A 23,762-nucleotide genomic window follows, 5' to 3' on the forward strand; every position below is an offset into this window, starting at 1 on the left:
CCAGAATCTAGAATAATCTAGTCCATGTTTGAAGAGGCTATGTTGTAGCTTTATAATAGCAAACTAAAGAGGCTTTGGGAGCGTAAAATGTTTGTGGAATTGTCCAAGGGGTCTAGACCTGTGAACCAACTTCAGCTTCGTCAAAAAACAACGGCATGAGCTAATAACATAAAATGGGCTGCAGGAGTCGCTTTAAAGCCGCTGAAATGGACATAAAATAGCATTTATGTCCATAGTGAAGAATGAGACGTTGCTCTCTGACATCTTATTCTGCTAAAATCCTAAAGGAGTTAACGCTTTTGTTATAACTCCACGGAATGATTTCTCATGATGCGCTGCATCTTCTAACGACTGCGCATCTGGATTAGGCTAACAAGCAGTTAGCAGCGCGTCGTGTTGTTGCAGTCCTCTGCAGTCATTACGTTTAGTGGCAGCTAGCTAGTTTAGCTAGCTGTCAGCTTTCAGCTCTCGCCTAAATATTTGTCAGCTTCCTGCGGCTGCTAACCTCCAAAGGTCCACCGACAATGTAAATCACTATGTGGCCTAAGAGACGGGAAATGGTAAGTTTAAATTACATTTTGATAAATAACATGATGGCTTCGGCAGTTAACAGTTTTCTGTCCGGGCTAGGTTAGCAAAAGCCTTTCCCGTTAACTTTGTTTTGATAGTCTGCGGGGAGCACACCCTTGTTTGTTTTAATTTGCGGTCTTGCGTGGCTTATGTGAGAGATTCAGCTAGTGAATGCTAAATTAACGTTTCTATTTTTTGCATCTTTTACTCTCATGATGTTTGTATATTTCATTGGTACCCATCGGTGCATCATCTATGGCTAACAGCTGCTGCATCAGAATCAGTAGTGAGCTTTTAGAGGCTGCCTCTGATCCCTTCAACAACAAGTATTATCATTTGATGGGAGTTCGTTATTCAGATGGATAATTCAGATGGAAATAGAAATGTTGCAGTGAGATCAGTCAGCAACAAGAGACTTGCGCAACCGAGAATTGGTTTTTAGAGCCATAAACCAGGTCTTCTAAACTGCTGTTGGTGGAGAGCCTTTCCATTGGATTGTAGATCATGTAGTCAATGATCTACAAATGTGTTCATAATGAAACGTTTTGGTAAACATGTTTCCATGACAACCAAACCTGATGACTCCACCTTCTCTCCATCCTCCAGGCAGTGCCAGTGATGGCCTCCCCCATCCCTGTCTCCACCATCATCCTGATGGTTCTCCTCTCAGCCCAGTCACCTGGATGCCAGGCAGGAAACTGCAAGGGCCACAGGCAGGTGCTGAGAGGGCCACCAGGTTATGTCACAGATGGACCCGCAAACTACTCTGTCAATGGGAACTGCGAGTGGCTCATCAAAGGTACATCAATCAGCGGCCTGTATTCTCATTTTTCTCCTTACAGATGAGGTTTTGTTAGCAGGAGGAAAGTCTTAAATGTGATTCTTATCTAGATGTTATTATTTTTCAGCTCCCAGCAGCACTCATCGAATCGTCTTGAATTTCACCCACATGGAAACGGAGTGCACCTATGACTACCTGTTTGTGTATGACGGAGACTCCTACCAGAGCCCTCTTCTTGCCAGTCTGAGTGGAAACTCTTTGCCTGAACCCATCGAAGCCACGTCTGGAAAAGTAACAGCAGTTCAAACTTTACTAGTTCTCTAGCATTTGCAACCTCGACTGCGTTTCTAATTGAACTCTCTTGTTGCAGATGCTTATTCATCTCTTCAGTGACGCTAATTACAACCTTTTGGGCTTCAACGCGACCTACACCTTCTCACTTTGTCCCGGAGCTTGCGGCGGACACGGTCGCTGTAATTCCTCAACAGCGAGGTGCCAGTGTCCTCAGGGTTGGGGAGGAGAAGCTTGTACAACTCGTCAATGTCCCAAGGCTTGTTCTTTGAACGGCCAATGTGACAAGGTCAGAAGAAACCTGGAGACCCTGTGATCACTCATGGTGACGGCTGTAGCTGTTTTATTCAACAATCATTACATGTTCTCATTTTAACTTTTATTTTTTTCCAGAAAGGAGAAAACTGCCAGTGTAACCCCGGTTTTCTGGGTCACAGCTGCCAGCTTGGTCTCCGTGACAACAACGGGGCGGGGCAGTGGTGGCGTGTAAGTGATGGAAACCCAAACACACCTCCGAGGACGGGTTCTGCCGGCGTGTACTTATACCCAACCGGCGCCATGTACTTGTTTGGCGGTAGGTATAAATCATCATCATCATCAACCTTTATTTATAAAGCACATTTAAACGGCGACAACGCCAACCAAAGTGCTGTACACGACAATACGTCACCAAACTAGATACAGCAACATAAAATAGATAAAACAAATAAAAACCGTAATAACAAAATAAACAGGAAAGCACAAGGGTTAAACAGTCTCAGCTGGGAAGGCCAGGAAATAAAAATAAGTCTTCAAACGTACTTTAAAAGTGGGAAGGGAGGAGGCAAGTAGAACCGTTAGGGGGAGTTGGTTCCAAAGTTTAAGTGCACAATAGGGCTGTCGCGGTAACCGCAAAAATGAAATATCGCAATATGAAGAAACCCACCGCGCTGCATCATGGGCCACCGCGATTACTGAACTTGGTTCAACTCAGTGATGCATGTTGAGAAGGATGGCTGCACTGGTATCAAAACGAAACGTTACTTCGCTCCTTTGGGAGCACTTTGGTTTTCAGTACGTCAGCTGCTGCGCAGCCAGAGTCCTTGGCCGAGATAGAGCTGCCACCAGCGGCAAAAATAAATAAATAAATGCTCGGAGACCTGCTGAAGTCCCGGACAAGCACTGCTTCTGCAACCGTCCCGAAGAGAGTTTGAGCCGAGCTGGAGCTCACTCGCTACCTGCAGGAGGAATGCATCCACCCTAAAGAAGCACCCCTGACATGGTGGAGCAACAACCGGGAGAAATTCCCTTTGCTCGCCAGAGTCGCACGCAAGTGTGCGTTAGTGCAATGAGCGCACCATCCAAGAGGGTTTTTAGTGTAGCTGCAAATGTTGCCACCCCTCTCAGATCCTCTCTCAAAGCACATATGGTTAACATGCTGGTTTTCCTTGTAGGTAACAAGGACGTGACCGAGCTATAAATCGCCGTCATTCGTGTGTGTGAAAGTGAAATGATAGTGCGCCCGGTACATGTAATTTTTCATGCTTGATTTTAAACAACTAAACAAAATGGGGACTTGTTTCTTATTTGTTAGATTCTGCAGCCAAATTTGCATTTAAAAGTTTAACCTCCTGAATTTTGTTGTTTTTAAGTTCAGTCGGACTCCGACTGTCGGAGAAACAAACGTTACTGCGATCTGTGTTGTTACTGCCCTTTGATCTGCATTCAGTAAAGTGTTATTAAAGAAGGCACGGCAATTTTTAACCTTTTTTAAATGTGTAAACATTATGTTTAGATAGTACTGCAATAAAAAAGGGCTGCAATAATATCGCACACCGCAATATTAAGCCACCCTGAATCACCGCAGGGGGAATTCCTCAACCGCGACAGCCCTAGTGCACAAACTGAAAAAGCCCGTTTGCCTCTGGCGACATAGCGGGCAGGAGGGACAAGCAGAAGGTGCTGGTCAGAGGACCTCAGGGTTCACGCCGGAACATAGGGACTCAAAAGATGTGCCAAATAAGAGGGGGCCATTTCATGAATAGATTTGTAAACCAACAGAAGAATTTTGAACTTAATGCAAAACCGAACTGGAAGCCAGCGTAAATTTGCCAAAACGGGCGATATGCTGCCGTCGGTCTATGCCCGTAAGAAACTTTGCGGCAGCATTCTGAACCAATTGGAGGCATACCACTGAAGAGGAGGGAATACCACATAAGAGAGAGTTGGCATAGTCCAGACGTGACGTTACAAAGGCATGAACAACTGACTGAAGATCTTTTTTGTTCAGGACAGATTTTAGTTTGGCCAGCCGGCGAAGATGAAAGAAACCCGACTTAACTACCTGATTTATCTGAGCATCCATTTTTTAAAAAGCGTTCAGAGTAACCCCCAAATTTGTAATTGTTGGCTTCACCAAAACTGACAATGACGGGGGCAGAGATGGCTCCACAGCAGAGGGGGAGCAGGGGGCAAAGAGAATAGCTTCCAGTTTGGAGCTGTTAAGATAGAGAAAATTAGCCGAGAGCCAGGACCTGACTTCACTCAGGGAGTCCATCAGTGGTTGCACAGGGTCAGCAGATTTTAGGGCCATATAAAGCTGACAATCGTCAGCGTAGAGATGAAAATTTACCCGGAGTTTTCTAAAAATGGCTGCCAAAGGTAAGATATATAGATTAAAAAGAAGTGGACCTAAAACGGACCCCTGGGGAACCCCACAAAAAAGAGGTGCCACTCTGAGGCGTAATAACCCCAGGGCAATATTAAAACATCTGCCATTGAAACAGAGAATACTTTTCACTTTCCGTCCTCGTTAATTTCTTTTTTAACCGTTTATCAGAAGATTTTTAAGGCGCTGCTTCTTGTTCGACTGCTACACTTTAAAGTATCCTTCTACGTTCTCTTCCATGTGCAGGTTTTGATCTGAACAAAGCTCTTGGTGATTTGATCAAATACAACTTTACATCCAACCAATGGGCGAGCCGCTCCTATGGTCATTCCCCTGTAAGTGGTTTGCTGTAATAATGTTTTTAGACGCGTGTATAAAACTAATGTTCTGTGTCTCTGCTACATAAGGCGGCTCGTCACTCCCACACAGCTGTGGAGTACATGGGCAACATGGTTATTTTTGGAGGAGAGCTGGCAAACGGCTCCCTGGCCAGTGATGTGTGGAAGTACCGACCGCTCGAAGATGACTGGCAGCAGCTGGGGTTCTCCTCTTCCAGGGGCGCTCCTAAACTGGCTAATCATGCTGCAGCGGTGGTTGACAGTTATCTCTACGTGTTCGGAGGTGAGCTCGATCTTTTACTCTCACCGTCATGCCCGTGCGTTGTTTTTAGCGTTAGAAAAATACAAAGTACCCGTGATCATTTCTCAGGTCGCACTGAGGAGGATATGTTTTCCTCGACTCTATATCGGTTTGGCTTGCACGGTTCTGGGCGGTGGGAAACTGTTCAGCCCACCGGTGGCAAACCTCCTGCCTCTGCTGGCCACTCCATGGTGTTCCACAACCACTCCAGGACTCTGTTGGTCTATGGAGGCCACAGGCCTACCACTGCCAGGTAGACAACTCCTTAATTATTCTAAAACACATCATCATCATATACCCTGTTGTATATTTGATGTCATTTCTTCTCTTTACATAGTTAAATGTTAAATGCATAAAAAAACAAGAAAATAAAACTGAACGGGTGAATCTACAAGGCCTCTACATGTAAACCTAACAAACTGCTACTGTGCTGCTTTTGAAGGTTTAGCGTGCGGGTGAACAACACCGACGTCTTCCACGTAGACAGGCGGTTCTGGACATCTTTCCGTTCTCGTTTCCCAGCTGCTGGGCCCAGAGAGAGAGCTTTCCACACAGCTACCGTCATTGGAAACTACATGGTGGTCTTTGGTGAGAGTCGAGAACGTTAGCACATGCTAACTAGTTTGATTTGCCGCGTTGCCAGTAGCTTATCTATTTACTTCCAGGAGGAAATGTGCACATCCACTACCAAGAGGAGAAATGCTATGACGAGGAAATCTTTTTTTACCACTTGGGCTGCCATCAGTGGGTGTCGTCAGGGACGAGGTGGTCATCCAGTGAGTACGCGTAGATGGTATCCTGTTGGACCTCTTGTTGCGTGAATGTCATTAAAACTTGTGCAAATATCTTCATTTCTAAGATGGAGAGGCTGTAAGGGGCCGATACTCGCACGTGGCTGCCGTGATGGAGGGACGTGTGTTGCTGGTTGCCGGTGGTTACAGTGGTGTTGCCCGTGGAGACCTCATGGCCTATAGAGTCCCGCTGTTTGTTAGCAGCGGTAAAGGTGAAAGGGTGAGTTTAGGGCTGTGTCCAGATTCAGGGGTAGCATCTTTGCAAGGACCCGTCCTTCCTTGACCGTTAAGCTGGGAATTTGGATAGTCAAGTCTTCAGGGTCTGTCCTGTTGCCTAGCAACCACGACAAAGAGAAGCTTTTCACAAAAAGATAAAAAAAACCAATGCAAATGGACAAAGCCTAATAACACAACCATGTTAACTCATTCACTGCCCGCCGTGTCCTGATCAGAAAAGCCCTTCACTGCCAGCGTTTTTCAGCGTTTTTTCTGTTTTTTTAAGACATTGAGCGCTAGGATGATGTCGGCGCCAAAACAACCAAAAGCAGAGATTCACCTCTTACATCAAGAAGAATCCGCACATTTCGAGCGTTATCCGTTCTTCCATAATCCATTGTCGAATTGTGATCGGCAGAAGCTTTTCCGGTTCGCGCCTCACTGTTTTTACAGCAGCGGCCCAAAACGATCTCGTAGCACGTGGATTTTCATCTTCCTGATCACGTGACGTGTGACATATGCGGATGAAGATCGGCTTTAGAGCTGAGATGTTTGTTCTCACGGTGTGGGGGCTCGTCCGACGCCCACACAGTAAAGTCGTCATCGACAGTGAATGAGTTATAATTATTTTACCAGCAGATATTAATATACTAATGCTTAAATCCTCTCACTCTTTGCTATTACAACTCCTGTTCAGCTCGCAATGAATCCTGGGATAGGGTGGGCCCAACCCGTCAAAAGAAAATGGACACAGTCAATCAATCAATCAATCAATCAATCAATCAATCAATCAAACTTTATTTGTATAGCACTTTTCATATTCAAAAATCCAGCTCAAAGTGCTTTACAGGGTTAAATTACCCCATATTTGGAAAGTTTTGTCACTTTGCTGTGATGTCATCGGTTTTAAAATGCATACATGGAAGGATGAATTTGGAGACCCACCGGTCTCGTTTAGAAATCAAAAGAAAGCAGTATCCTTTTGTTTTTGGGAATATGTGAAGTTGTAAAAGCTGGTGGGGAAACTGAAAAGGCAGGTTTAGAATAAACATGATGGTTTAAATTTGTTGTTAAAGAGTTTGATCGGTCACTCTTGAGTTTCACAAGCAGGGTGAACTACTCCTATTTCCTGCATTAGCCGCCGATAGAAAATAGACGGGAAACGCTCAGATTAGAAAAGCCAGTCAGATCTACCTCACACTAAACTACCAGTCATGGACTCGCCCATCTTGACTCACAACGAAGAAGCCTGTTGTTGAATTAGTGTCCAAGAAACAGCAGAGAATGTCTCAGCTAGTAGAAGCTAACCGTTAGCATTAGCAACCCCACCACACAGCAGAACTCTTCCAGGCTTGTGTTATTTGTGGAGATCAAACAACCACGGTGCAGAGCAAACAGAGTCAGTGGTAGAGTCACGTTGCTGTTAGCCAATCAGAGGTGAGCTGTCTGGATATCAGGAAATAAGACTCCCAAACCTGCTGTCTTCAGCTCCCCTCTCCTCTGCTTAACTTCTAGTTCCTGAAACGGGAGCGCCAGAGCTTTTTCCCCAGAGATCGACTGACAAGGCATTTATTTATACTAGAAACCACTGCAGATGTGTTGAAAAAAAAAAACGAGTGAACTTTGCCTTTAACGGGTTGTTTTGTTTCTGTCTACCCAGGATGCTGTTTGTGCTGAAGCCATCGATGAAAGCATGTGCCTGAAGAACCCAGAGTGCAGCTGGTGTGAAGGCCGGTGTCGAGAGTACCAGCCCACTGACCCGGTAACATTTAATCAATGATTGTTTCTTTCAGCGTTTCTGTTGTGTCTAACCTTAGATGTGATTGTTTCTCTCTCACAGTGTGGCAGCACCGGTTGCTTGGGCCTCGCTCGCTTCCTGTCCGACTGTCAGTCCTGCCTGGTGTTCAGTGGCACCCCAGAGTCTCTCGCCCGAGCCCCCGGTGAATTTGGCTGGTGTGTTCAGAATGAGTCCTGCCTACCTGTGTCAGGTGAGACCTAAGGAGGGAGGAAGGAGGGCCGAAGAGAAGGGTCAAAAGGATGTTGGGAGTTGAGATGGGAGGGACTAGACTGGTGTTGGGCGGGGCTCTGAGACGGGGTTCAGTGACTCCACTTTACGCCAGGCTGAGATCGGACAGGCTACTCAGATTTTAATGTGGCTTGCCTGTCCAATCACACGCTTCCCGCTGGTCAGTAAAGTCGGGTCGCTGTCCTCCGTGTGAACACGCCACACACCAGTCACAGATCAGTAGTATGCTTAAGGACGCTGCTGTATGATGAAGCTCTGAAGAGGTCAGATGTGTACTTTGTGTGCTGACCTCTCCCTCTCGGTCTCACAGAGCGAAGTGCGTGCCGTGTGGACCAGATCTCAGGGGCGTACGGCTGGTGGGGGGAGCGTACCCTTTTCCTAACCTCCCTCCACTCCTGTCGCACCGAGAACTATGTCCCGGGACTGCACCTGCTCACCTTCCAGCACCCCCGCAACGACTCCCAGCCTGACAAGGTACGGAGTCCGAATCTCAACTCTTCACTGTTAGTTGTGGTTGTAACTGCTTCCCTTTCTGCTTAAACTGAGTCCTCCTTCCTTCTTTTAAAACTTTGGCTCCACTGCTGTTCTACATTTTTTAAATTTTCACTTTAATTGGTCATTTCTTCTTTTTTAACCTTCTTTTCTAGTTTTTTGTCTTTTATTCAGTTCTTTTGTTTGTCTTTTTTTCTTTGTTTAGAAAATGATTTCCCCCTGAAGTAGTAAGTCAGACATGTGGAGCAGTAATTAGAGAGTAGAGCTCCTGTTGATGTGTTTCCACCTCCATCCATCCTCCACTGTCCTCCGTCCACTTCACCCCCGCCCCCTCTCCAACCAGGTGTCCATCCTCCGCAGCACCACCATCATTCTTAGTCCCACCACAGAAATGGATGTGGCCCTACAGTTCAAGGGCTTCATCCACCCGTTGTGGGGGGGGCCTCCACCTGCACCTCCTCCTTCAGAGACCGTCTCCATGTGGGCTCGCATCCAGAGGCTCCACTTTGAGGCTAGAATGGCATCAGGGCCCAACTCCACCCAAATGGTGAGGATTGGTTCACCTTAACTGGACAAATGTGTGTTTTTTTTATCTAATATGTTAAAACTCTCGAAGGATATCGTAACAGATGTTAGTTATGCAAACACGCGTATCAGAAGAAAAATCCTCCACCTGTTTTCTGCAGCCTGGCTGGACTGATGTACTTCTGTCGCACATGCATGTCTTATTTGTAATAGGGCTGCACGATATTGGAAAAGCTTGCGATATGCGATAACGGTGATTTTTATTGCGATGACGATATTATTCGCGATAAATAAAAACTTAATTCAGGAACAAAAATAATAAAAAAACATAGAAATTAAAAAATTACAAAAAAAAATTCATAAAAATGAGAAAAGCTAAAGATGTGAGGAAAGGGAAAAAGAAAATGAACAAGAAAAGGCAATCAGAGGATCCCGGGAAAAGCAGAATCAGCAGAAAGAGCAGAACAACGCTAACTCAGGTGTTTGCTAACCATCTAAATGAAGTGTCGGGGCGGGCATCAAACCTATGAGAACCCACCTAATCGGCAGCTGTTTGATTTGTTAAAAAACATCATGCTTCCATTTGATTGACAGAATGCATCATGTGTAGCAAACATTTGAGCTAACCATTCATTGCGATATTTATCTGTTCTTTGCGACATAAGTATCGTGCATGCTGATATCGCGATAACGATATATTTGCGATATATTGTGCAGCCCTAATTTGTAAGTAGGGGTTAAAGTTGACAGGCTGCTGATGACACTCCTACTGAGGCAGACACGAGTCCGTGTCACACACTAGTGGCTTGATATTGAGCTGCTGCTGATCTCCATTGGTGATTTTTGTTTCACACACATGACCCTAAAGGCTCCGTTTCACGCTGACGTGTTCCATAGAGGTTTGAATGAAGGCAGCTGGACTTCTTTGGTTCCTTGAAGATGTTTCTCTTCTCATCCAAGAAGCTTTTGTAATTCTGACTGGAATAGGAGAGAGACAGGCGTAAAAACGTAACGGTTTGTTGTTGTTAATGAGTTGAAACTACCTATGAATACCCCTCCTCCCTACCCCCGGAGGAGTCGATGATGTCATTAGGTTCTATTGTGTTAGAATGGTTGTTTTGATTAGACGAAGGGGGGTGCGACCTAGACCGAAGCCATTAGAAACTCATTTAGAGAACCTTCACCAGCATTCATTGATGTGTTTGTTAGTTGTTTTTTTTTTAGGTAAATTTGATTTATTTACATTATTGACTCAGATTTATATTAATGTCGGATCAATTTCACCCCCTTAAAATATTCATCACAGGTGTATCAGGTCTTGTTTATTAATTATTGAGTGAAAATAGCTACGGATTCAGATTAGTGTGTAATCAGTTGTCCTGTTGTCCGTCAGCTGATTTGTTGCTTAAAAGAAACTGATAACTCACCTTTTTTCACCTGTGTGGGTCTTTCCCACGGGTGTGGGTTTAAAACTTTATTAATAATCTGGTTAATCAGAAAGCAGTCATGGAGATTCCGAGTCTCTTTTGCAAGAGGGTGCTGACAGGGACAGCAGTACACAATCAGTTTAAGGCACAAGGATTATAATTAGAAATGCAGTTAGTCTCAGAACAAAAATATTTCTGATTTGAAGACCAAGTTCTGTGAGAAACTGTTACTTGTTATTTTTAAATGTGAGCAGTCACTCTGAGTTTAACACGCAGGCTGAATGTGAAAATAGTCTTCTAGCCCTAAAACGTCTCGCTTTAGCTGCTGAGAGACAATTGATGGGGAAACACTCAGGTCAAAAAAAGCCACGCAGGTCTGCGTCACACTGTCACTTAGCATTCACGGACTCACCCATCCTGGCTCGCAACGTTGTTTCTGCGTCCATAAGAGAGCAGCATGCTAACCGTTAGCATTAGCAACTCCACAACATGGCAGAACTCCTCTGGGCTTGTGTTACTTGTGGAGATAAAACATCAGCGTTGCAGAGCAAACGGAGTCAGTGGTAGAGTCACGATTCTGTTAGCCAATCAGAGGCAAAATGCCCAAATATCAGGAAAGAATCCATCAGATTCTGTCGTGTTCTGCTCCCCAATCCTCTGGCTCCCTTTAGTTCCTGAAACAGGAGCGCCAGAGCTTTTGTGCCACACAGAGATCGACTCGTAATGCATTCATTGATACCAGAGATCAATGTGTGTGTTGGGGGAAAAATGAGTGAACTTTAATTGTTTGTAACGGTGCATTCACATCTGGCTCGGCCCGGCCTAGTCCTGGTAGATTATTTGAGTTAACATCTGGGTAATCTGTGCGTTTTCCGTGCTCAGCCAACTGTTTTCTTTTGGACCTGCGCCCAGTAGTCAGCTCATCCGACCCAACACACCCACTACAGACTGATTGGCCAGCTGAAGTTCACGCCTACCGACTAGAGGGGGCCTCTGATGAGCGGTAGAACCAGCCAGCTGCAGCTTCCTACATTTGTGATTCGTTATCAGTCTGGATGCTGTGGTGTAAACATCTTCTCTGGCTGTAGCATGGACCTGCTGCTGCAGCGCGTGGACAGACCGCTGCACAGTGAGACAGTAGGAAGCTGTGTGCTTCATGTCAGAGTATCCAAAAGCAACGTGGCTCACGGCCGCTTTTGTTTACCAACTTGAGGAGGACACCACGGACTTCTCCGTGTGCCTTTTGTCCCGCCCACATGCTCAGAGACACCCGCGTTCATGAGAAGGTTGTGTGAACCACCAACATCATGGTGGGAACAAAGCCCGGCTCTTCGGGGGCGGGCCGACCCAACCAAGATCAGACCGGACCGGGCCAGATTTGAAAATTCCAAATGTGTTCTTTGGTGATGTGTTTACTTAATTTCCACTTTCCCACTCATTTTCTACTCATGAATGGAAAACCGTCGGCCGATCAGGAGGTGGTGGGTCGCTGGGCAGCTCAGCAGGAAAAGGAGCTGAAGCTGCTGGTTCGGCCAGACGGGAGTCGACTCTTCTCCAACCTGACCAGGGGCAACCATTATCTTGTTCAAGCTGAGGGTTACCTTAACAGCTCAGGCTCAGGACAGACCAGTGAAATGGCGCTGACCTGGAACAGAACTTTACCTGGAGGCAGTGTAAGCACGGACATTAGTTAGACTCAAAAAGCAGTGAAGACATTTTATCTCCAGCGCGTAACTAAACTGACTTTGTTTTTCCTCAAGGAGATCTCTTTCCTGTTCCTGGAGCCTTTCCGCTCCGGCTCCTGCTCGGGGTACATGTCCTGTCTGGCCTGTCTCTCTGACCAGTCCTGTGGCTGGTGTCCATCTTTGTCCCGCTGTGTGCTGCGAGACAGCCCTGACCTGGAACACTGTCCTGAAACAGAAACAGTGGAGGGCAAACGCGAAGGCCACTGCCATCTGCTGTTGGCCCCTCAGCACTGCACCCTGTGTGAAGAGTACCGGGACTGCTCTGCTTGTGCGCAGGTACGACCCAGCTGAGGACTATGGTTTTACTGTTTCTGATTCTATTCCCGACCAACACTAATATACACTTTTCTTCTACAGGACCCTTACTGCGAGTGGCAGATAAACTCCAGTAAGAAAGGTGACTATCAGTGCAGTCGGCGGGGCAGGTTAGAAGGATCCATACGAGAACCGAAAGGGTGTCCCAAAGTGTGCAGCCAGTAAGCTGGAACCCCCCCCCACACACACACACACACACACACACAACATCTTTCTCACGATGTCCACAGTTACTCACTGCTGTTTTTATTGTGGGTTTTTGCACAGAAGAAAAACGTGTGGCGAGTGTCTGTCTAACTCCAGCCAGTGTGCGTGGTGTGAGTCGGCTCAGGCGTGCTTCTACTTCGCTGCTTACCTCACAAAGTACCCCTATGGAGAGTGCAGGGACTGGTACGACAGGTAGGTCGTGCCCTTTGCCCTCCCTCGTTTCGAGAGTTTAATGCACTTCATTGGATTTTGTATTTTCAGAGTTATGTTAAAAGGGAAAATTCTTTAGAGCCCACTGATTGGTCATGATTTTATATATAAACTCAGTTTGCTAAGACTTCCACAAAAACCTCTCAGCTGTCCCTTTATCAACAGACGTGAAGGTTTGAAATAGTAGTGCATGTTGTCCTTAGGTCACCTCAGAGTTGAATGTTTTTGAACTCTTCCTCAACAGCGTGCACTCGGTTCCCCAGTGTAAGCAGTGTTCAGCTTTAAACACATGTAGCGAGTGCCTGAGAACGTTTCAGTGTGGCTGGTGTGGCGACTACAACAATCCCACTATAGGGAAGTAAGTAGAGCTGGAAAACATGAATATTTAGACCATTTTTGTGTGGACAAAATGGACTTTTACTATGAAAAAATGACACCAAAGTGATTTGTTAATTCCATTTTTTGTTTTCATTGATGGATTTGTGGATTTTGTTGTGATTTTGTTTCCTTTTAGGTGTTTGAGGGGAGACTGGGAGGGAGTCGACGACCTGTCTGTTTACAACTGCAGCGTGGCTGTGGCTGAAGCTCGGGCTGCAAAGTAAAATGTCCATTAATGCTTTTTGCAGCAAGTTATCTTTACTGCTTATCATAAAAGAAGAGCTACTAAAATATTTGTGTAACATTTTTGATTTATGTTTTATTTTTATGTTAAAATGAAATTTGTTTTGGATAAAGAAGAAACTACATTAAAGTGGTGGTGTTTCCTGTTTCTGTTCATCGCTGGAGCCTTTTGTTGCAGATTTGACTTTTCAGACCTTAGATCTCCTTGTTGTTTGGTTTTAGCCCCGAGCCGCAGACCTCCGCTCCCCCTAGACCCCTGGAGATGGAGCTGGAGTTGGAGCACTTTGACGAGGAGGAGGAGAGGGATGCAGTCTGGTCCTACTCCACCTGTCCTGATGTGGAGGAATGCAGGCTAGGTCTCCACAACTGTCACCCGTTTGCCACCTGCATCAACACTCCCACCTCTTACGAGTGTCACTGTGAGAGAGGATACACCGGCAATGGCACGCTGCACTGCAATAAGACGTATGAGTTTCACAGACGATCGACACAGACACTTTCTGCTCTAAATATTAATGATTTCTCTTCCTTTCCTGCTACAGTTGTTACAACGAGTGTCGAGAGGGCCAGTGCAGCGGCAGCCCACGGTTTGAATGTGAATGCTCGCTGGGCTGGACCTCTGATCCAGACACTCTGGTTCTGAGTGGTGTTGAGTGTGATGTAGACTGTGGCTGCAACTTTCACTCCACCTGCATCACTGCTCCCGGGATCTGTGACGAATGCCAGGGTGAGAGCCCTTTTTAAGGTCTGTAAAAGAACAGAGAGGAATGTATCAGCACATTAATGAATGAATGAACCCCCTCTTCTTTTAGATTGGACCACTGGGCCTCACTGTGAGCACTGCCGTCCAGGTAGCTTTGGCTCAGCCCTGGCTGGAGGGGGCGGCTGTGTGCCTTGTGAGTGCAACGGACACGGCGACCCTCTCCAAGGATACTGTCACAACCAGACAGGCCAGTGCTACTGCACTCACAACACCCAAGGACCTCACTGTGAGTCCTGTCTGCCTGGTTACTATGGAGATCCCAGGTAAGGAGGGATTCACCTCATTTCTCTAACAGTAGTAAAAGGGACGTATTATGCAAAGCTCACATTTTGCATCCTTTTGTGCTGCTACATGGGTCTCTGCTCTACAAACTCTCTAAATGTAAAAAAGAATTTTTGTCAGTGATTGGTTTTTGAAATGATGCGCCTAAAACAAGCTGGTTCAAAAAGTCCCTGTTTGTGACATCACAAACAGGCAAAGTAGAAAAGAACCACCTCACTAGAGGAGCTGTGGCTCCACTCAGAGCTCCTACTGGACATCTGAGCTTCTCAGCTTATAGCAGCACGAGCAAGGGATGGGTGGGCATGGGCACCTCCAGCCTGTTTTCTTAAAGTCACAAAACCCTGAAAGGGCTCGTTCTGGAAGGTACTGAAAATGTCAAGAGTAAAACGACTGAAATCACTATGTGAGAGGGATTTAGTGCAAAAAACTTTCTAAACATGTTGGGCTGCTTTGATTATGGCAAAAATGATAATCACAATTATTTTGACCGAAATTGAGATCTTGATTATTTAAGACAATTGTTTAATTAAAGTTTATTTTTATTAATTAATTAATTTATTTATTTATTTATTGCTCAGGGCACAATCAGGACAAAAATAAATAAGAAAAAGAATGAAACAAGATGATCACAAAAACAAATCCTGGGTGTTTCTCAATGCCAAGGAACCTTGCCTCGATGTCTTGGCCCCGCCCCGGTTGCCTAGGAGATACGTCATCAGGAACCGCCAAGGCGTGTTCCAGTGTTCATGTTCTACCGAGGCGTTTGTTCACTGTTTGTTAGCCGTTTAGCTAGCTGAGCGAGGATACACGGGAGGTGTCTTGTGCCTAGCCTTGGTCAAAAATTACCCACAATACACAGCGGTATTTTCAAAAGGATGGCGGATCAGAAGCCGGCAGCTACTTCGAGGACAATTTTCAAGTTTAAATGTAAGACAGCTAATTTAAAATGTTTTTTTTTTTTTAGATCAAAGAAGTTATCTTTGGTTGGTTAGTTGCTTAGTAGTTGCAGCTTCAGTGGCTAGCAGGTAGTAACTCGCTTATATGTTTAATTTAATAAACATATACACAATTTAAAAAGTAAAAGAAAGGATCGTTATTTATTTAAATTTAATCTTATACGTATAAAATATAACATCATCTCCCGTGTCACGTGACATTAGGTGACCGTCGTGGAAGCCGCGGTCACGTGATGCAAGTCTGTTCCATTTAACCGTTTTCTTTGACAAAGAAAGGACAGCGTCCTCGTAAGCAAGGCGCCTGGCCTCGCAAGACATCGCCTCATGAGGCCAGGTGCCTTGACATTGTTAAACACCCCCTGATTCCTAGTATAAAAAGGCAAAATACACTTAATCATAGTTTATGACCCAAATGCTGCATAATAATTACAGTCAGGTCCATAAATATTGGGACATCGACACAATGCTAACATTTTTGGCTCTATACACCACAACAATGATATCAAATGAAACGAATAAGATGTGCTTTAACTGCAGACTGTCAGCTTTTAAAAAATTGTACGTCGCTTTGGATAAAAGCGTCTGCGAAATGAATAAACATAAACATAATAAACATAAACATTTGAGGGTATTTACATCCAAATCAGGTGAACAGTGTAGGAATTACAACAGTTTGCATATGTGCCTCCTGCTCATGATCCTAAGCAACGTTCATGTCCCTTTAAGAAGCTGTAGCACCTTGAGTCACATAAAAATGGCCGTGTTCGAGATGAGCCAGTTCTGCGCAGATTCGACCACCAGTGATCGGCGAGCAGTGCATGTCGGTTAGATTTGTGTCTGACTTGACGCCGACTTGCTCTGACGTCATGCATACGTAGGCAACGATAACCTCGTGAGATGAAGGCGGCGGCAGATTTTAGAGCAAGGCGCTGCAGTTCCTCTCCACCGGCTGCAAAACCTAGGGGATGATGGGAAACGCCTGGCTCTCACCTGATCTAACATCTGATTGGTTCACATTCTGATCCGAACATCCGGTGGTAGAACATGAAATGTTAGTTGGTCACATGTCTTCTGTAAATCATGTTATGTTGATGATGACTATTTAGGCCATAAAGAGAAATGTGATTTGTGTTATTTTGTCACGTTTCCTATGAGCACACTAAAGCTACAGCTGATAACCTTTACTTATTATTACAGACGGGTCTCCATGTGCGTTATATGACATCCACAAGCACGTGAGGATGTGTTTCGGCTGCTAACAGGCACCAGAATTAAAATAAATAATTAAACAAGTATGAACTCTTAACACGATATCTTCATCCATCGTCACCCGCGAGCTACACATGCAGGGAAATCCGTTCGACTTAAACGCCGGCTTTCAGCCACTCCCTCTGTCTGCTCTCGTCTGTTTTCCAGGCGAGGCGCCGCTCAACTCGAACAAGGCCAGTGTGACTCAACGCGATACGTGTGACAGCCCCATCTAGTGGACAGCTTTTGTTTCTGCGCATACCTGTAGTTATCGTCCACATATCGTTATCGAGGTGAAATCCTCAATATATCGTGATACTAATTGTAGGCCGTATCGCCCAGCCCTAATCAACCATAGAACTAATATAACCTAAGATAAAACCCTTGATATGTCCTCTTTAAAGTCAAACAAGACGGAGCCGTGATTGGTTGGTTTTGTTTAAAGTGTTTTTGTCTAAACTAACAGGAACAACGGCACCTGCTATCGTCAGTGTCAGGGCCGCTCCGTCCTGCTGTCCTCCCCCTCCTCCTCAACCATCCCCCTGTCCTCGTCTTTGGGATGGCGGAGCGGCACAGAAAGGAAAGGAGGACTTTCTCACTGCTTGTGGGTTCTGTCTGTCACCGAGAGTCTGGAACCTTGTTCTCCTCGGCAGCTCTGTCCTCCAGTAGCTCTCACTCTACACCCCGACTCACACACTTACTGTAAAGTGAGTTCAAACACGACTCCTTATTATAGAGCATATGTGTTACTTGAAATAATTACATAACGTTTGCGTTGCTCTGCAGAGCTCATATGTTTATGTGTTTGATGGCCTTCCTCGATTTCTGGGTAATGGAGTTGTGCATTCTGACCATAACCTTATTGGAGCGTTCTGTGGAACCACGAGGACTCAGCCTATCACGGTTCAGGCCAGCTCAGGTAACCGGAACACACCAGAAACACACAATCCAAAATAAACACAAGATCCACTTTAATTTACCGTAGGAATGTTGTTTTATTGGCAGTATAGAGCCAGCTTCACCATGTCGTGTCTTTTCTTCGATCACTAGGCGTGATTTCAGTTTACTTCGAAGCCAACGTCTCATCAAACAAACCACAAGGATTCAACGCGTCTTTCTGGGTACGACGGTGTCACCAGAACTCCGATGAGGATGAAGAGGGATCGTCCGTGTGTCCGGCTGGAGCCCAGTGCAAGAGTGGGCTCTGCGAGTGTCCTCGGGGTTACGGGGGTCCGCACTGCGATAGGCTCTTGTGTCCTCAAGGCTGTGGAGCTTCAGAAGGAAGAGGAGCTTGTAATGTGGTAAGAGTCACAACAATAAACCAATTTAATATTCTAGCATTTCTTTACTGATACTAGGGATGTGAATCTTAGAGCAACTCATGATTTGATTCGATTCCGATTCTCGGCGTGCCGATTCGATTCAGAATCAGTATTAACAAAGAGTGTCGGCTCCAGAATGAACTACTTTGTTGTACAAGTTAGTTAAAGCTATGGGACGTTTTTATTTGACTTTAAACTGGTCATGCTCCAAAAATGCTAATTTACAATGTAAAATAAAGTGATTCTAAAACTGTAAACAGAAACAATCTTTTTGACCAAAAGGCAACGTTTATTTTTGCTTACCTTGTAAAATATAACAAATCTGTAGTTACCTAACAGTAGCTTTGAAAGTAATACGGTCAAATACTTTTCAAGTATGTGTGGAAACAAGTTACATGAGTAATCCTGAGTACTCATTTATCAACTTAGAAAATAAATATGAGAATATCTCAAATTTCTGAGTATAGAAAAAATGACATTCAAGTGCCCTCTTATCAGCAGATTCAAACATAAATCATCTCAATGTATGGGACCACAAAAGTAAACGGAGTACTGACTCTCCTAACAAAGATCAAAAAAGTGCGTCTCAAACCTGTAACGTGCCAAATATTTGAGTTCTTGGAATCGATTCTGAACCTTTGTGAATCGATTCTGAATCTTTATAAATAAGAATCCAGATTCAGACTTGAATCGATTTTTTTCAGCACCTCTAACTGATACGTTCTTTTTCTTGTCAGTCTCTGGGAGTGTGTGTGTGCTTGGAAAGCTGGACCGGCCCAGACTGCTCAGTTCCTCGAGACTCCAACAGTTTGATTTGGGAGACGCTTTTGGACACACAGCTGACAATGGTAGGAGACAACGAACATTTAACTCATTCACTTCCGGCCGTTTCCTGATCGCTAAAGCCCTTCGCTGCCAGCGTTTCTTGCCGTTTTTACAGTTTTTTTAAAGAGTGACAGAATGCTGCGCGCTAGGATGATGTTGACGCCAAAACAAAGAGTAGACTCACCTCTTACATCAGGAAGAATCCGCGCGTTATCCGTTCTATCATAATCCGTTGTTGAATTGTGATCGGCAGACGCTTTTCCGGTTCGCGCCTCACTTTTTTTACAGCAGCGGCCCAAAACAATCTAACACATGGATTTTCTGCTTCCTGATCACGTGACGTGTGACGTACGCGGATGAAGATCGGCTTTAGAGCTGGGATGTTTGTTCTCTCGGCGTGGGGGCTCGTCCGACACCCACACAGTAAAAAAAAATGCAAATGACGACTTTAGTGGTCATTGGCAGTGAATGAGTTAATAATCGACTTATTGAAAAGTCACACATCAGCGTTATATATCATTCTATTTGACAGAACCAGGCCCACCGGTTCCTCCATAGGATGGGTCACACTCTGGTGTCTGGACCAGAGGGGAACCTCTGGATGTACGGAGGACTTTCCTTGTCAGGGGGCATTCTGGGAAATGTTTACAGGTAGGACTGTGTGACCTGGGGCCGGTAATGATTTAGACTCGAGGCTGTAAGAGTTGTTTCCATGTTGTGGGTTTTTAGCCTCTCTCTTTAATCGTTTCCTTTCTGGTTTAGATATTCTGTGATGGAGCATCGCTGGACCCAAATGTTAACGGGTTCTCTGGATGAAGGATCGACTCCCAGTGCTCGCTACCGCCACGCCTCTGCGCTTCTGACCAGTTATGAGCCCGGCTCCGGAAGCCACGAAAGTGGACACAGCTTCATGTTAGTGGTGGGCGGTGTCACTCGAAATGGTGTTGCCATGGATACCTGGAGTCTCAATCTCAGCAGCTTGGTCTGGAGAGAACAGAAGGTTGGCATAATCAAAAAAAGCATCCTTGAAAACTAAATGAAATTTTAAGTGGCACCTCATTAAAGTTAGATTTTATTTTTCCGTCTCTGCCAGAGCTCAGTGCTACCCCCCGTAGCAGGTCACACCTTAACCGTACGCAGAGACGCTTCAGTGCTTCTGATTGGAGGTTACTCCCCAGAAAATGGATTCAACCACCACCTACTGGAGTTCAGTCCTCATACTGGGAACTGGACAGTTGCACCCCACACAGGAACACCACCTACAGGTCTTTAGTTGTTTTATACTTGACCAGTAACTTTTTCACTGGTGCCTTTTTATACACCAGAAAAAGGTTCCTGTTTAAAACCGTGTATTTTATTATTTGTGTCCTTGCATCAGGTTTATACGGCCACTCGGCGGTGTACCATGAGCAGACTGACGCCATCTACGTGTTTGGAGGCTACCGCTTTCACGTGGAGGCAGTGGAGCCGTCGGGAGAGCTCTACAGTCTGTATTATCCTAATCTTACCTGGTCGCTCCTGGTACCCTCACAGGGCAACAAGGTAGGAAGCTTTATTCACCAGACTTTATTTGTCTTTATTTATCTCTCACACTTGTGTCTAGTCGATCAAACTAACTGATCTGTTTTTTGCTGTTTCGTGTCTTCGCTCTCCAGCCCCTTTCCCGTTTCTTCCATGCTGCTGCTCTGATCAAAGACACCATGGTTATTGTTGGGGGGAGGACAGAAGAAGAAGACTACAGTAACTCTGTGTCTCTGTACCAGATCAACTGTAACACCTGGATACAACCAGGTGGCTGATTTAATGTTCAGCTGCAGGTTTGTTTCTAAGCGGGAATCGAACTCCCGCCTGACTGCTTTTCTTCTCTGCTGTTTAGTTTCGGCTGTAGGAGATCCGGTAAATCGGTCTGTGTCCCTCGCCATGGCAAGCTGGGGTGGTCGCCTTTTCCTGGCAGGCGGCTTCAATGGGGTCACGCTGGGCAGACTCCTCACACTGTCGGTGCCCTCTGACCCCTGCGCCCTGCTGCCCACGCCAGACGCCTGCAACGGCACCACTGGGAGCTGCGTCTGGTGCCGAGGCACCTGTGCTTCGTCTGATCTCGCTGAAAGGTACCGCATCTGTCGATAGCAGCTCTAGAAAACCAGCTTAGTCATTTGAAGCGTTAAGTCATTTTGCAGCTTGTAAATGAAAAAATCTGACTGGAGATGCTGATTTCCCTCCAGGATGGGCTGCTTCTCCGGGCCGTCCCCTTGCTCACCAACTCCCCGTCAGCCAGATCAGTGCCGCAGACTAAAGACCTGCAGCGAATGCCTTGCTCGACATCCTAAAACATTTTCCAGTTCATCACAGGTAGCACACATCAGCCTTACTCTATCACAATCGTAAACATCTGCTGTCAACCCAGACGTGTATTTTATGAAAATCCTCAGCCGGCCCTGCAGTGTAAGTGGTGCACCAACTGCCCAGAAGGGGCTTGCATCAGTAGCTCCGTCAGCTGTACGTCAGAACACGACTGTCGGATCAACCAGAGGGAGATTTTCCTTTCCAGCAACTGCACTGAGACCAGCTGTGATGCTTCGGACTGCCCCAAGTGCACGGCGTCTGGAAAGTGCATGTGGACTCGTCAGTTCAAGCGCACAGGTGCGTAGGGTGTGAACTTGTGTACACATGCGTCTAACATTTAGGGTTGAATACAATTTCAGATTTTTTTGTTTTTGGTTCGTGTTCCACAAAAAGAGACTCTGTGATGTTTTTTCTTTAGGAGAGACGAGGCGCATCCTGAGTGTGAACCCCACCTACGACTGGACGTGCTTCAGCTACGCTCTGCTCAATGTCTCACCCATGCAGGTGGAGTCGTCTCCCCCTTTGCCGTGCCCTCCCCCCTGCCACACTCTCCACAACTGCAGCCTCTGTCTGGGCTCTAGGGGCTCTGATGGGGGCTGGCAGCACTGTGTGTGGAGTATGGCTCTGCAGCAGGTAGGGGTGGCTCGTTTTCTGAATTGTTTCGTCTTTGATTAAATAAAAATAACGCTCACATCCAACATGTCTGTCCTTTTTTTCTGTAGTGCATGAGCCCGTCCTTTGTGCCCCTTCGTTGTGAAGCCGGTCAGTGTGGTCGACTGCTCTCCGGGGGTGACTCCTGCTCTCCTAAGTGCTCCCAGCTCACCCAGTGCTCCCAGTGCATCGCCAGGCCTCAGTGTGGGTGGTGTGCTACTCGGGGGGGCAACGGCGCAGGGCAGTGCTTACAAGGAGGACTTGATGGTGAGGTGGTAGTTTCACAAAGCGTTACCAAGTCCATCCATCCATCCATCCATCCATTTTCATCCGCTTATCCAGAGTCGGGTCGCGGGGGGTAGTAGTCTAAGGCGAGAGGCCCAGACTTCCCTCTCCCCAGCCACCTGGGCCAGCTCCTCCGGGGGAATCCCAAAGCATTCCCTGGCCAGGTGAGAGACACAGTCCCTCCACCATGTCCTGGGTCTCCCTTTAGGTCTCCTCCCGGTTGGACGTGCCCGGAAAACCTCACCAGGGAGGCGTCCAGGAGGCATCCTGACCAGACGCCCGAGCCACCTCAACTGGCTCCTCTCGATGTGGAGGATCAGCCGGTCTACTCCAAACCCCTCCCGAATGACCGAGCTTCTCACCCTATCTCTAAGGGAGAGCCCAGCCACTCTTCAGAGAAAACTCATTTCGTCCGCTTGTATCCGAGATCTCGTTTTTTCGGTCACTACCCAAAGCTCAGGACCATAGGTGAGGGTAGGAACGTAGATCGACCGGTAAATCGAGAGCTTCGCCTTCTGACTCAGCTCTCTCTTCACCACGACAGACCGGTACAACGCCCGCATCACTGCAGACGCAGCACCAATCCGCCTATCGATCTCACGCTCAAGTTTTCCCTCACTCGAGAACAAGACCCCGAGATACTTAAACTCCTCCACTTGGGGCAGGACCTCATCCCTGACCCGGAGAAGGCATTCTACCCTTTTCCGAATCAAGTCCATGGTGTCAGATTGAGAGGAGCTGATTCTCATCCCAGCTGCTTCACACTCGGCTGCGAACCACTCCAGCGAAAGCTGAAGATCACGTTCTGATGAGGCCAACAGGACCACATCATCTACAAAAAGCCGAGACCTGATCCTCAGACCACCAAAACAGATGCCCTCCACACCTTGGCTGCACCTAGAAATCCTGTCCATAAAGGTTATGAACAGAATCGTGACAAAGGGCAGCCTTGGCGGAGTCCAACTCTCACTGGGAACGAGTCCGACTTACTGCCGGCAATGCGGACCAAGCTCTGACACCGGTCATACAGGGACCTAACAGCCCGTGTCAGAGGGCCTGGTACCCCATACTCCCGGAGTACCCCCACAGGGCCCCCCAAAGGACACGGTCGAACACCTTCTCCAAATCCACAAAACACATGTAGACTGGTTGGGCAAATTCCCACGCACCCTCCAGGATCCCCCTAAGGGTATAGAGATGGTCCAGTGTTCCACGGCCAGGACGAAAACCACATTGCTCCTCCTGAATCTGAGGTTCAACAATCCGACGGACCCTCCTCTCCAGAAACCCTGAATAGACCTTACCAGGAAGGCTCAGGAGTGTGATCCCCCTGTAGTTGGAACACACCCTGCGGTCCTCCTTTTTAAATAAGGGGACCACCACCCCGGTCTGCCAGGCCAGTGGGACTGCCCCCAATGTCCACGCGATATTGCAGAGCCGCGTCAGCCAACACAGCCGCACAATATCCAGAGCCTTAAGGAACTCCGGGTGGATCTCATCCACCCCTGGAGCCTTGCCACAGAGGAGCTTTTTAACCACCTCAGTGACCTCAGCACCAGAGATTTGAGAGGCCAACCCAAAGTT

At 46.5% G+C, this 23,762-nt stretch overlaps 1 protein-coding gene across 1 annotated transcript in view; it reads left to right on the forward strand.

Moving 5' to 3' along the window:
- The first annotated feature begins 332 nt into the window (after positions 1-332).
- The window catches only part of megf8 (multiple EGF-like-domains 8), a 33,619-nt gene continuing 10,189 nt past the window's right edge, over positions 333-23,762 (forward strand). Inside the window, exons 1-38 of the mRNA XM_070551129.1 lie at positions 333-560; positions 1,177-1,369; positions 1,479-1,642; positions 1,722-1,931; positions 2,036-2,216; positions 4,536-4,624; positions 4,697-4,910; positions 4,998-5,181; positions 5,371-5,516; positions 5,594-5,704; positions 5,788-5,939; positions 7,596-7,697; positions 7,776-7,923; positions 8,272-8,435; positions 8,797-9,000; positions 11,881-12,078; positions 12,166-12,426; positions 12,508-12,626; positions 12,733-12,864; positions 13,127-13,240; positions 13,397-13,480; positions 13,726-13,968; positions 14,046-14,230; positions 14,316-14,529; positions 17,219-17,459; positions 17,539-17,671; positions 17,803-18,053; positions 18,812-18,922; positions 19,432-19,550; positions 19,662-19,899; positions 19,993-20,164; positions 20,278-20,441; positions 20,555-20,690; positions 20,776-21,007; positions 21,122-21,248; positions 21,329-21,539; positions 21,661-21,875; positions 21,965-22,160. Coding sequence (XP_070407230.1) covers positions 537-560; positions 1,177-1,369; positions 1,479-1,642; positions 1,722-1,931; positions 2,036-2,216; positions 4,536-4,624; positions 4,697-4,910; positions 4,998-5,181; positions 5,371-5,516; positions 5,594-5,704; positions 5,788-5,939; positions 7,596-7,697; positions 7,776-7,923; positions 8,272-8,435; positions 8,797-9,000; positions 11,881-12,078; positions 12,166-12,426; positions 12,508-12,626; positions 12,733-12,864; positions 13,127-13,240; positions 13,397-13,480; positions 13,726-13,968; positions 14,046-14,230; positions 14,316-14,529; positions 17,219-17,459; positions 17,539-17,671; positions 17,803-18,053; positions 18,812-18,922; positions 19,432-19,550; positions 19,662-19,899; positions 19,993-20,164; positions 20,278-20,441; positions 20,555-20,690; positions 20,776-21,007; positions 21,122-21,248; positions 21,329-21,539; positions 21,661-21,875; positions 21,965-22,160 — 6,382 coding nt within the window. The 5' untranslated portion in view covers positions 333-536. The remainder of the gene's footprint in view (positions 561-1,176; positions 1,370-1,478; positions 1,643-1,721; positions 1,932-2,035; positions 2,217-4,535; positions 4,625-4,696; positions 4,911-4,997; positions 5,182-5,370; positions 5,517-5,593; positions 5,705-5,787; positions 5,940-7,595; positions 7,698-7,775; positions 7,924-8,271; positions 8,436-8,796; positions 9,001-11,880; positions 12,079-12,165; positions 12,427-12,507; positions 12,627-12,732; positions 12,865-13,126; positions 13,241-13,396; positions 13,481-13,725; positions 13,969-14,045; positions 14,231-14,315; positions 14,530-17,218; positions 17,460-17,538; positions 17,672-17,802; positions 18,054-18,811; positions 18,923-19,431; positions 19,551-19,661; positions 19,900-19,992; positions 20,165-20,277; positions 20,442-20,554; positions 20,691-20,775; positions 21,008-21,121; positions 21,249-21,328; positions 21,540-21,660; positions 21,876-21,964; positions 22,161-23,762) is intronic.

Source organism: Nothobranchius furzeri, chromosome 5 (genome assembly GCF_043380555.1).
Source record: "Nothobranchius furzeri strain GRZ-AD chromosome 5, NfurGRZ-RIMD1, whole genome shotgun sequence".
Lineage (NCBI taxonomy): Eukaryota > Metazoa > Chordata > Actinopteri > Cyprinodontiformes > Nothobranchiidae > Nothobranchius > Nothobranchius furzeri.